General features: G+C 41.4%; 1 protein-coding gene across 1 annotated transcript; it reads right to left on the bottom strand.

Moving 5' to 3' along the window:
* Positions 1 to 134: 134 nt before the first annotated feature.
* ppm1g (protein phosphatase, Mg2+/Mn2+ dependent, 1G) lies at positions 135 to 11,856 on the bottom strand. The gene is made up of 14 exons (XM_003454478.5): positions 11,677 to 11,856; positions 11,285 to 11,421; positions 9,938 to 10,007; positions 9,751 to 9,836; positions 9,435 to 9,564; positions 7,027 to 7,138; positions 6,542 to 6,747; positions 5,609 to 5,784; positions 5,391 to 5,522; positions 4,651 to 4,753; positions 4,157 to 4,288; positions 3,870 to 3,999; positions 3,594 to 3,693; positions 135 to 1,898 (listed from the first exon to the last, which is right to left on the bottom strand). The coding sequence occupies exons 2-14, from the start codon at positions 11,393 to 11,395 to the stop codon at positions 1,701 to 1,703; spliced, it is 1,686 nt and encodes a 561-aa protein (XP_003454526.1). The 5' UTR covers positions 11,396 to 11,421; positions 11,677 to 11,856; the 3' UTR covers positions 135 to 1,700.
* Between the last annotated feature and the right edge of the window lie 130 nt (positions 11,857 to 11,986).

Genomic DNA, 11,986 nt, shown 5'->3' with positions numbered 1-11,986 from the left:
GCTTGATCACCTTATATCTCTCTCTCTCTCATTCATATATATATATATATATATATATATATATATATATATGAATAAACAAAAACAAACATGCATCTGGTTTTAACAATAAATAACAGGCGCACACACACAAATACGGTTGATTATTTAAAAAAATGTATTTGTATGTACTTACATACTGGTGTCAAAAGAGTATGCACCAAAATGTCACACTGACTCACAATTACAAAGAAAAAGCATTTTCCTTTTCTTCAATTACAAGTATTGAAAAAACTATGTACAGAAAAAAGGGCATGGTGACGAGATAGGACACTGGAAACAACTTTACAGTCACACAATGTCTTAAATGAGACTGGAAAAAAAAAAGTCTACGCCGTTTTCTTAACCTCAATTTGTATTTCCACTCAGGAAAAAAACCTTATGCATCCTGCCCCCAGTCCAGCGTCAAGGAGTTTTCAGAGTGTGCTCACAAAAGGACTTTTTTTTTTTTTTAAATTGTTAGAAAAACTGCCAGAGGACTGATTATCATAAATGAAAAACAAACAGCTGAGTGGAAATACTTTTTACTTAAAACACATCCTAAAGATATCCTTAAAAATTAGTTATAGTGGAAATGAGACAGGCGGCGTGCGAGTAGCTGAGGTGAAGATAGGTCCCGGGCTCTAATCGCCACTTCTCTCTGGATGGACATTAAAGGCCTCGGTTCCCCTGCTATCAAATCTTACTGATGGAAAGCAGACTAGCTCAAAAACCCCTGGCTGGAGAATTTAAATGAACCAAAACACAAACCAGGAATGAAGAAAGGCAGGACAAGGTGAGGTGTTGGGCTGTTGCATCAGCAGCAAGACTGAAATTAAAAAATATATATATCTTTATCCTTACTTAAAGGGAGAAAAATATAAATGGCAAATTAGAGCAACTGGAGAAGAATCTGTGTGGTCCTCTCATCCTGATGGGCAGAGCTACACAAACTGACAGAGCTAAACCAGCACATCCGTTCTCACTGAAGCTTCAGTTTGGGAGTCCTCTCATTCAATTCATTCTTATACAGTTACCGTGTAGCAACCAGCATCCATTCCCCGCACTCTGGGTTCAGTTAGTCTGAAGAGGATGTGAAACAAGAATTCATGGTTGGCAACAGCCGAGTCTAAAACGGCCACAAATGTTTTACACTGCTAAGCCACAATGGAACTGCATGTGTCACACATATGTGAACATGAATTAGACTCATAACTTCACAAACTGATCAAAATTTTACCAAAACAAACCGTTATGTGAAAAGTGATAAAAAAACAAACAAAACAAAAACAGAACAGTGTCGTATTTGTCTGCAGGGATCTACACATCTGACTCTTTAGACTGGTTCTCCCTGCAGCCTCCTACTGGTTGGAAAATGATGTGGTATTTAGTGTGTGCCTTTTCTGAATTTAAGAACTTAAGAACCTCTTTCCAGCTGAATCAATCAAAAGAAACTACTGCAGGGTGTGTCTTAATTGAAAATCGACCAAGAACAGAGCACAGAAAAAAACAAAAGAACTTCTCATGGTCTCAGTTCGGCAGAGCTTTTCTAATGTCTGCTTTGGGGTGAAATGACGTTTGTGAGGTAAGGATTTAATTTTGAACAGAATGTGTCTCTGTGTTGTGTCTGGGGTAGCGTGGGACCAGCTGCTCCGTCTGGGACAGTTTCTCTCGTCTCCTCTTTAGTCACTTTTTGCCTTTTTGCTGTCATTTCCATTCTCCTCCTGCTCAGTCCCTTCTCCCTCCGCGTGCTTCCTCTTCTTTGTGTCGTCCGAATCTGTGGAAGATGGGTGTGGCCGGAAGGTGACTATGACACAAGTCATGTTATCACATCCTGTCCCATCTCCAGATGTGTCAGGGGCCAAACAGTGGTCCAACAGCTGTCAGGAGGACATGTGAAATTTTAAATTAAAGACTGAGACCTTGGACAATGTTTTTGAGGCAATTAAGGCGATAAGACAGACAATAGCAATTACTTGTGATTTTCCTGGTAACTAATTTACTTGTCACTTAAATGTGAAGAAACAGACTAGTTTAAGAATAAAATATCAACTAAAAGGAAGAGACATTACAGATCAGGTTACCCCTGCATGCATTAGGATGATGTCACAGATGGAGTGGTTATAGTTTTGTTCCTGAAAGCCACGCTCTTTTACAGGGAATAATGTGGGCCATACTTATTTTCAACTCCCTGTCACTGACAAGACAGCCCCCTGACCCGACGTGGATGGGTGTGAAAAAAAGTATTAAGGTCGTCACATGACGATGGAGTCTCAAATAGTGGCGATGGCCAATGCTACCCCTCAGCCTCCTAGTAGACACATCTTTGGTATGGATATGAAACTACATAACCTTGTTCTGAAGTTATTGCATTCACAAGATTTTCAGAAAACTTGACCTCTGACCTCTAACCTTGAGGTCAAGATCACTGAGATTCAAACTCATTCACAAACTGGGGTGACAGCAATACCCCATCAGCCTTTTACAGCTGAGGGATAAAAACCCCAATAGCTACACCTCAGACGCCACAGGCCTCAGTTAGCATGTTAAATATTAAAATTCATGACGGCACAATTAGAAATGGAACAGGTTTGATTGGGCTGCCAGGACAAAGCGTCTTCTCTCCAAAAACCTCAAGATTTCTGGAACAATGTCCTTTGGACAGACAAGACAAGTGGAGATGTTTGGAGAGGATGCACAGCACCACATTCGGTAAAAATCAAACACACCATATCAGCACAAACATCTCATACTAGCTATTAAGCACGGTGGTGGAGGGGTGATGATTTGGGGTTATTTTGGAGCCACGGGACCCGAACACCTTGTAGTCAGACAACCATGAACTTCACTCTATACCAAAGTATTCTAGAGCCAGATGTGAGGCCACCTGTCCGACAGCTAAAGCTTCGCCAATATTATATCAGGGAACAGGACAATGAACCCAAGCACAGCAGCAAATCTCCAACAAAATGGCTGAAAAAAGAAGGGGCCCCAATCTGATTAAAATGTTGTGGCAGGACCTTAAAAGAGCTGTGCACGAACAAACCTCTATGAACTGAAGCAGCATTTTGAAGAGGAGTGAGCCCAAATTGCTCTACAATGATGTGAGAGACTGATGAAATCATTCAGAATATGATTACTTCCAAGTTACTGCTGCTGAAGGTGTTTGTACCAGTTCCTGAATCACGGGATGTACTTTGTGGAACTGTGAAGAACCGAGTCCCGTGAAAACTGTTTCACATGACTGTACACACTGTTGGCTTCTGAGAACTGCAGACAAGTGTGTTTTAAGCTACTGCATGGATTAAATTTCCACAATCTTATCTCTGTGTGGCAGAAGAACTAATAGTTCTAAGAGCAAATGCTATGCCATGTGACTAGTTCTAATGCTATGCTCTGTAAGTTCTAAGAGCATAGCATTAGAACTAATAGCTTTCCAAAAATGTATATTTATTGTTTATCCATTTAGTTTAACCAGCTAGTATTTTTGCGCTGCTGCCGAGTAGAGCATTGTTTAATCCCTGATGACTACACTGTACTTCAATATAAAATCTGAGTTTTTCCTCCATGCTCACCTCTTCCACAATCAAGGAAAGTGCTCTGGTTTTGCCATTCTGGTCTGGTTTGATCCTCTCACTAATGAAGTCCACCACCTCCTGACTGCTCAACACATTCCTGCAAACACACAGAAGCACAAACGGGATTTAACAGCTGAATCAAAACATGTTAACTTTGGGGTGTGTGATTGTTTGTCTGAAGTTACAAAATTAATTGATTTGCTCCAGTTTTTGACTTAATTTTACTTGCACCCCTGAAATTACTTAATGGGACAAATAACCATTTACACTCACCAGATGCCGTCGCAGGCAATAACCATAAAGTCGTGGTCCTCGTTAAGTGTCAGAACTTTAACATCGGGCATTGCAGAAATCATCTGCTCCTCTGGTGGCAGAGACTTGTTCCTCTTATAGAAGTGGTCACCTGAGAGTCAGAGATCAGACTAAGTTTGGTCACTGCAGTTGAGAACATGCAAACACCGTACATCAATGAAGAACTGCTACAGTATTTAAAAGAAAGTGAATATGAGTGATTCCAAGAACCCGAATAGTAATAATCTGAAGGTTTCACAGTCACCTACCAATGGCTCTGGAAAGGTTCAGTCCACCGTTGACACGCCCATCCATCGTCACCTTCCCTCCAGCGTTTTTGATGCGAGCTAGCTCCACCTCGTCCTCTGGCTTGTGGTCGTAGGACATGTCAACAGCTTTACCTGCAGTCACACAGAAACAGAGTGCTCACAAATTAGATGAGGACAGTGCAGAAATCCACATTTACTACACGGGTCTGATCCTTCAACAAACTGTTCAGTAAAACATCAGAGAATAAATAAGAGAAGCAAGGTCAAAGTTCCTGCTGCTAGAGGAGGTACCACAACAACAGATTCAGCTAAGAGGTTTTCAATCTTTATCATGGCACTGGAGAAATCCTGGGTCCTATTTCTTACGTAACACACAATATAAACATACTGTATGCTGCACATTAGCAGTGGGGAGAGTCAATACCATGCCAGAAAACCTCAGCTTTGACAACTGTTTTATAACTCAGTGCTTGAATCAGATAGTTTGGACCTACCGCGTTCCGACACCACGCAGCGAGAGTCTCCAGCATTGGCCACTATCAGCTGCTTCCCTCGGATCAGAGCCACGACGGCCGTGGTTCCGCTGTCTGAGCCGGGCTGTAAACACACAAACACGTGAGCTGTGACACGCTGCCAAAACTACGAGGGCTTATAACGATGTAACCAAACCACCATCTTTCATATGAATGAGACTATGTGATTTGATTCAAATCAAATGGTCTGTGTCACGTCCACTCAAGTATGTGATACGTAAATGTTTGCCATCAGACATGGAAGTCCAGCTTTCTGTGACCATCCGAAGTCATCCGCGGAGAATTAACATTACAATGCACCAACTATCCATGTGCCCCAGACGGCAGACTTCAAACAAGTATAACAAGAATGACTGATAAGCTGCCGGGTCTCTAGCTGTGTCTGCAACAGAGTATAATGAAGGCTTGAGGCAGTCATCAAAATCTCTTCGACTTAACAAGATGTACAAATAACTCTCTAGGCTCTTGCATTCAACTTACAGCTTGCTGTAAATTATATTTGCTGATGAGGTTCTGATTCAGAGTTTTCATTTACTGCTGTGTTAAAAAAAACAAAAAAACAACACAAAACAAAACAAAAAGAAAAAAGTAATGCCGATTTGGCCATTTCTTGAAAACAAACATCATTTTTGGTTTAATAAAACCAATAAAAAAAAGAAATCAAACAGCAAAAATAAAACTTAAAAGTCTTTACAACACACCTCTTCTTTGCCATCCATTCCAGGTAGACACATTTCCTCCTCCTCTTCATCCTCAGAGTCTTCTTCTCCCTCTTCTGTATCCTCCTCTTCTTCCAGCTCACTGCTGTCACCATCTTCATCTTCACTGACATCCTAAGTTAAAACAGTGATTACACTGGCGTTTCAGAGTAAAGTTTCACAGCCCAACATAATCCAATATTCTACTCCCTTAGTCTCACCTCTTCTTCACTAGCCTCCTCCTCCTCTCCTTCAGACTCGCTATCATCAAAAAACCTGGACTTCGAATCTCCTGAAGCCTTTGAGGATGAAGAGGAGCAGGAAGGGCCTGCATCTCCTTCTGCTTTACCGGCCTTTTCCTCACCATTGGAGCTTCCTGAATCAGCTCCACTGTCAGCTGTAGGAACGAGAACAGACACAAGTGGATAAGAGAGTGAAAATAAATACACAACCGTTAGAGAGCGCTGACTGATACATCTACTATTGAACAGACTAGACTGCAGCTGGGAATCGACATCTTTGTTCGCTCTCCAGCTTTGGTGAGCTCGGGATAGCAGCACATGAACCTGTTCTCTGTCTGCGGCACGTTCTGATTACAATGACCTCAGCAGATTTCTGGTGAAGGAGGACCACCGCCAGCTACAGTCCAATGCCTGTTTTCCAACAGCATCTACTCAGCTTGATATTCTACTTTACTCTGTTTCCGTCATTTTGGATTACAATGAGTATCACCTAAATGTGTGTGGGATGGTTACAGCAAGGTGGCCCGAAAGTCCCGTGATGTAATTTGTATGCAACACAAACAAAAATGGAGGATACTGAGGTGATGGTACACCTGCTACTCAGTATGTGGCTCTGTGTCACACTCAAGGTGTGAAAGAGATCAGAAAAGGCTAAAAGCAGCAAGAAGAAACACTCTGAAAAAGTTGCTCAAATTAGCAATATTTGTGTATTTGTGATTTGCAGATGAAAGGATGGACATGTTGCTATGACATAAGCTCAATAGTCATAAGGCTGGAAGGGCTAACAAAAAAGAAAAGAAAAAAAAAAAAAACCCCAAACCCCCCACAGACACACTCATCTGTAATTAACATATTAAAATTGGATTTGCAGTTCTAGAATTTCTGCAATAGACCGACTGATCATCTCTGTACCTGAGCCACTGCCTTCGGCACCTCCTCTTCGCCGACAGGCTCGTAGCTTAGACCCGCACGCTGCTCCTTCGCCTTCCTTTGTTTTCTCATTGCTTTCCTCCACCTCCACTTCTCCATTTAGCTCCTCTTTCTTCTGCTCCTCCGAACCTTCCCCCTTATCTCCTGAGGATTCAGGCTGCGAACCGGAGCCCTTCTTAGCTGAAGCACTAAGATTTAAAGCAAAACAAAATTCATTCTTGCAGCTTCTAACTGTGCCCACCAACATGAATCAAGTAGCTGAACCATCCAGACTGTTTGATATCATGAATTTCTGACCCGCTGAAAAGGTGGCAGAGGAGGACGACTGTGAGATTTCTGACACCCGTATCGATTAACTTGCATGACATGACCTTTTACAGTAAAATTATTTTTTTAATTTCTATTTTATTTCTACTTTCTTCAGGTGAAAATTTCACACATAAATCATAAAAACTTTAACGCTGTACCTCATGGCGGCCGCATGTTTGATAGCATTGCGGTTCTGGCCGTATCGTACCAGCAGCTCCTCTATAGTCATCGTGGCCTCCTCGTGGAGCAAAGCTGCCTCCTCTGTGTCCACTGAAAGGAGGAAAAGAAAACACAGAATTACTTGTATTATCATTTGACGTCAGAGGTTCAATCTACAAATAGTGCACACACTCCAAGCATGTAATTTATTTGCTGTATTCCCACAAATTTGGTTTGATTTTTATTGCTGGTGATCGTTTCTGTAGTTACAGTCAACGCACTTTGAATAAATACAGAAGGCCAAACAAAACAAGATGAATGCTGTTGTGTCAAAAGTTTATGGTTAAAACATTAAGTTGTTGAAGTGACAATAAAATTAAAATCGCATAAACGCAAACCCAGGTACAAGTACACTTGCACATGACCTTCATCTTTCACATGGGCCCAATCATAATGACCACCTCAAGGTCTATAAACACTAAACCCTCAAAGACTTAAATGATGTCATTTGTATGCACAGCTGTAGGCATGAGTGAAAATTTAAAAAAAAAAAAAGCACAAAATGGCAGGAACAGGAGAGCATTTTGTGACAAATGCCAAAATAAGCTTCATGTCATTATGAATTAGTGGTGCAACAGATCACGGTTGAGCCGTAATCCGAACCGATCCCACTCCACAGTTCGGCATGCACGTGATCCGAAGATTCGAAAAAGAAGAAAAAAAAAAGTATGTCTATGGTGCGTGTGGTCAGTCTGTCAAGCGATAGTTCTGGTCAGCGGTCCAAATGGAGGAGCAGAGGAGTTTGCGGTATTTAAGCAGCCCTTTGCTGCCGAATCCGATCGGGCTAAAGCTATTACAAAAGCTATTGGGGTGTTTAGCTGCAGACGGGAGGCCATATTCCGTTGTGCAAAACAAGGGGTTTAAACTATGATGAACGTGCTTGAGCCCCGCTATGATATCCCGTTGCGCGTCCACTTTAGTGGCAAGATCGTTCCAAGCATGTATGAGCAGGAAAAGTTTAAAGTTATGGCTGAACTGTCCCAGGCATCTTCTGTTGCCCTAACTACAAATGGGTAGACCTCCAAGGACACGGAAAGCTACGTGACCGTGACAGCTCATTATATCACAGCGGAGTGCGATACAATGAGCACTATGTATTATTGTAGGGTCTACCTTACAATATAAAGCGCCTTGAGGCGACTGTTGTTGTGATTTGACATTTTATAAATAAAATTGAATTGAACTGAGTGGTAGATACAAAGCCCTATATTGTACCATAATTTGTTTTTATATAATTACGTGGAATGAGTCTTGAGTTGAATGTTTTTAACAGGCAAAAAATACTTCAATAAGTAAATGTTAAATTTTTTTTCTTTTTTCGCTCATCTGAAAATTGATCCGATCTGTGACTTAAAACCGTGATCCGATCCGAACCGTGAGATTTTTGATCCGTTGCACCACTATTATGAATCATTAGAAAAAAAACCCCCAAAAAAACCAAACTCGTGCTTTTTAGAGGGGACCATAAATCACTGTCCAAAAAATAATGAACCTATTTTTAATCACAGAATAATCTTGGTTTGCAGGAAACCAAATGTTGTATTCCTTTGATTTCATTTAACCTTTGTTTCCCTAAATTTCCAGATTGCTGCTTCTCCTTTTTCAAGTGCTTTTGTCTAAAGAGGGATCCATACAGGATGTAAACAGCAGTGACCAGAGATAATGACATACAGCAATTTAAGGCATTGACGGGGAAAGTAACCGCTGATGACACAAAACACACAAGTCTCAACTTTCAATTGAGCACTTGAAGCAAGCAACATGTGACTTATAAAGATGTGATAAATATGTTATGATGCGTTCACATCAAATGTAACATTTTTGCTCAGTGTGATTATAAACAAAGTCTAAAGTGTAACTAGCTATCAGGAGTGGGTGGGTTTTCACCCACTCAAGATGCACTCCTGTGCAGTACTCGAAAACCCCGACTGTGCTGGAAGCCCATGACGTATGTGATTGCTGAATATTGATTGGACAAGTGGGCCGGAATAGAGAGGTGAGTGATAGTGGAATTCATCGGGAACGGGAGAAGCGCAAAACAAACGTCAAAGATAAAAAATTACAGTATGAAACTGTGACTGTGGGACAGCTGTAAGCCCTTATACACTCAGCAGGAGCACACCTCGAAGTGTGAGTGTAGACATTGGGACTGGAGTCAATTTTTCTGCTAACTCCAGGCTCGGACAAATTTTATCTATGATAACAATAACATTGTTCCTGGTTTATTATATTGTAATTTACATCATATACTACCAATTCTACATTATCATTTAACAAGGATGACATTTTATTATGTGTTAACTGAAACTAGAATCACATGAAATGTCACAAGGAGTGGTGTACTCACAATCATCCTCCTCTGCCACCTTTTCAGCTGGTGGCTCCTCGGTGGGCCTTCCAGCAATCTGGACAAGCTCTTTGATGACTTCCTCTGTGGTTATCCTGCCGTCGATGGCCAAGAAGGCATCCTCCAGTGCCTGGAAAACAACATGCAAACATGTTGATACTGTAAGAGCAGAGAAAAGGCAACCATGCCCTCATAATACACTGTTTCTAATATGGCTTTAAGTATACCACAGCCAAGCAGCATGTGGTCATGGGGACTTTACATCAAACTCATTTAAGACATTTATGTCCTATAAAAGTTTCTTGACACATCTCACCTTTTGAAGTTTGCCATCTTTGTAGGCTTTCTGCTCCTTGATGATGTCAGGAAGGTACTTTGAACAGTACAGCGCTACCTCTTCACCTAAAAGGGAAAATAAGTAATATAAATGAATTGAAGTGTGTGCACATAGTACTCCGATGTGCAAACAAACAACAAAGAAAAATTTCAAATCAGTGTGTTACCTCCGTGTCCATCATACACGGCAAACATGGCAGTATCCTCATCGAAGTCTGGGATACTGTTGTGAGCATCCTGTGACAGAGAAAGATGGGGATAAAAATAAAAATCACAGCGAACATGAAATTTAGGTGAAATCAATGCATTTTATATTTGTTAAGCAACAAAGTTCATTTTTTCTTTAAAAAAAACAAAACAAAACAAAAAAACACTTAAAATAAAAACACCCTCAGTCCAGGAAGCATTTTCATCTGCAAATTCCATAAAGCAATAAAGATTTATTTGCATGTGCTGATAATGGGGTGGAACGGTTACAGAAAGTAAAGTAAGTGGACTGAGATTTTTTGCAAAGCAAATATGGCAACAGTGCCAGAGGAAGTCCCAACTAGAATGAAATCATTAAAAGGTACATAATATCTATCAATCTATCTTCTTCTGCTTATCCAGGGAATGGTCGTGAGGGGACACAGATTAAACAGTAAATCAACAGTTTCACTTTTACACTCAGGTCTCTCTTTACGACATGGCCGATGGATCACTGCAGCCCCAGTCCCAATCTGTTCGTTGATCAGATTGGTCCCCTGCCCCCTTACTTGTGAACAAAACCCTGAGATACTTAAACTCCTCCACCTGGGGCAGCAAATCGTCCCTGACTCAGAGTAGGCACTCCACCCATTTCTGCCTATAAACCATGGCCTCAGACTCAATAAATGATGAAGCCAACAGAACCACATCATCCACAAAAAGCAGAGATGGGACTCTCGGGCAATCAAAGTGGAGAGTAGAGCTAAAATTTGTATAAGCATAATTTGGATGACCTAGTAGGAAAGTGAGTGTGTACATGTGTGCCTTTCCCATTTAGATTAAAACAGAGTCTAAAAGTTTTAAAACTAAACTAGATCACCAATTCCTGGCCCTGAAATGCTAGATTACTGTGGATGTAAGTAAAAGTCACATGGCTGAAAATGAAAACAAAGCAGTGAGGGTGTCCCTGAAGAAAAAAATAATTAAATAACCCCACTGATTATTTTCTTTTTTGTCAGATTTTTTTTAAGAAGGTGTCATAAAATTAGCTGAATGCCGTCTACATTTCTGATCTGAAGTGAGAACCAAGTAAGATACTTTCTAAACACCACCGTCATTAAATGCTGTGAATTTCCACCACCACCGCAGTTGATGTTCAGCAACTGATTTTAGAGGCTTTGAGCTCCGCTTAAGCAAACAAACATATAAAACAGAAATGTATTGCATTTCTCATTTATAACTCATTAAAATGTTTTCGTTTCGTTTCATTTGGCAAACATAGCACCGACACCACTGTCTCTGATGCGCTTATTCATTTTCCGCCTCACCTCCATGGAGACCCGCCAGCCCTGCATGGCAGAGAAACCGTAGCTCATGTTGCTGTTGCCGCCATCTGAAGAGGTCTTGGTGGTGCTAGGCTGCGACAGATATGCCCCCATGGTGGTCCGTTTTTATGGCTTTACACCTGGAGGGAAGACAACAGGAGAAAGAAGCGTCACATCTTTTTAGGTTCACGTTACATTTTACATTACCCTGCCCCTATTAGCTGTGGGTGCTAGCTGGCTAACGTTAGCAACACCACAACAAAAAGTAGGCGCAGCGGCTAGCTAATACCACCATGCTAAACCCGGCTAAACTTCCAGCGGTAACCTCTGCCCCCGCGCGAGCGGCTGCGCAGCTGCGGGGAAGATCAAACGCCCAACACCGACGGCTGATTTACCTGTTGTAACGGCGCAGGAAGAGTTTAAAAGCGGCTCCAAACAGAAAGAGATTCACATAGGAATGATTGCACGTGTGGAAGCAAAAGCCGCTATCAACACACACAGAGAAGAGAGAAGCACGAGCCGCGAAGGAAGTGAATGCGTGCGCATGCCCCTTTCGCTCGAACAAGGTGGGCGTGTCAGAGAGCCACGTCACACGCTTTGGTCATGCGCATTTTTTAATCAACAAAACAGAAAATCTTTTAAAGTTTTGTTTGTTTGTTTGTTTTTATTAAGTTTGAATAAGCGGAGTTATTAACTAAAACTAAA

This window comes from Oreochromis niloticus, linkage group LG1, assembly GCF_001858045.2.
Source record: "Oreochromis niloticus isolate F11D_XX linkage group LG1, O_niloticus_UMD_NMBU, whole genome shotgun sequence".
NCBI classification, from domain to species: Eukaryota; Metazoa; Chordata; class Actinopteri; order Cichliformes; family Cichlidae; genus Oreochromis; species Oreochromis niloticus.
Note: the sequence above shows the minus strand (reverse complement) of the source record. Positions and strands in the feature narration are given on the sequence as shown.

Coding starts and splice junctions, on each gene's coding strand:
- ppm1g (XM_003454478.5), bottom strand. CDS start 11,395: ATGGGGGCATATCTGTCGCAGCCTAGCACCACCAAGACCTCTTCAGAT. Junction 5,523..5,608: donor AGGAGGCTAGTGAAGAAGAG/GTGAGACTAAGG, acceptor GTTTTAACTTAG/GATGTCAGTGAAGATGAAGA. Junction 4,000..4,156: donor GAACCTTTCCAGAGCCATTG/GTAGGTGACTGT, acceptor TCTGACTCTCAG/GTGACCACTTCTATAAGAGG.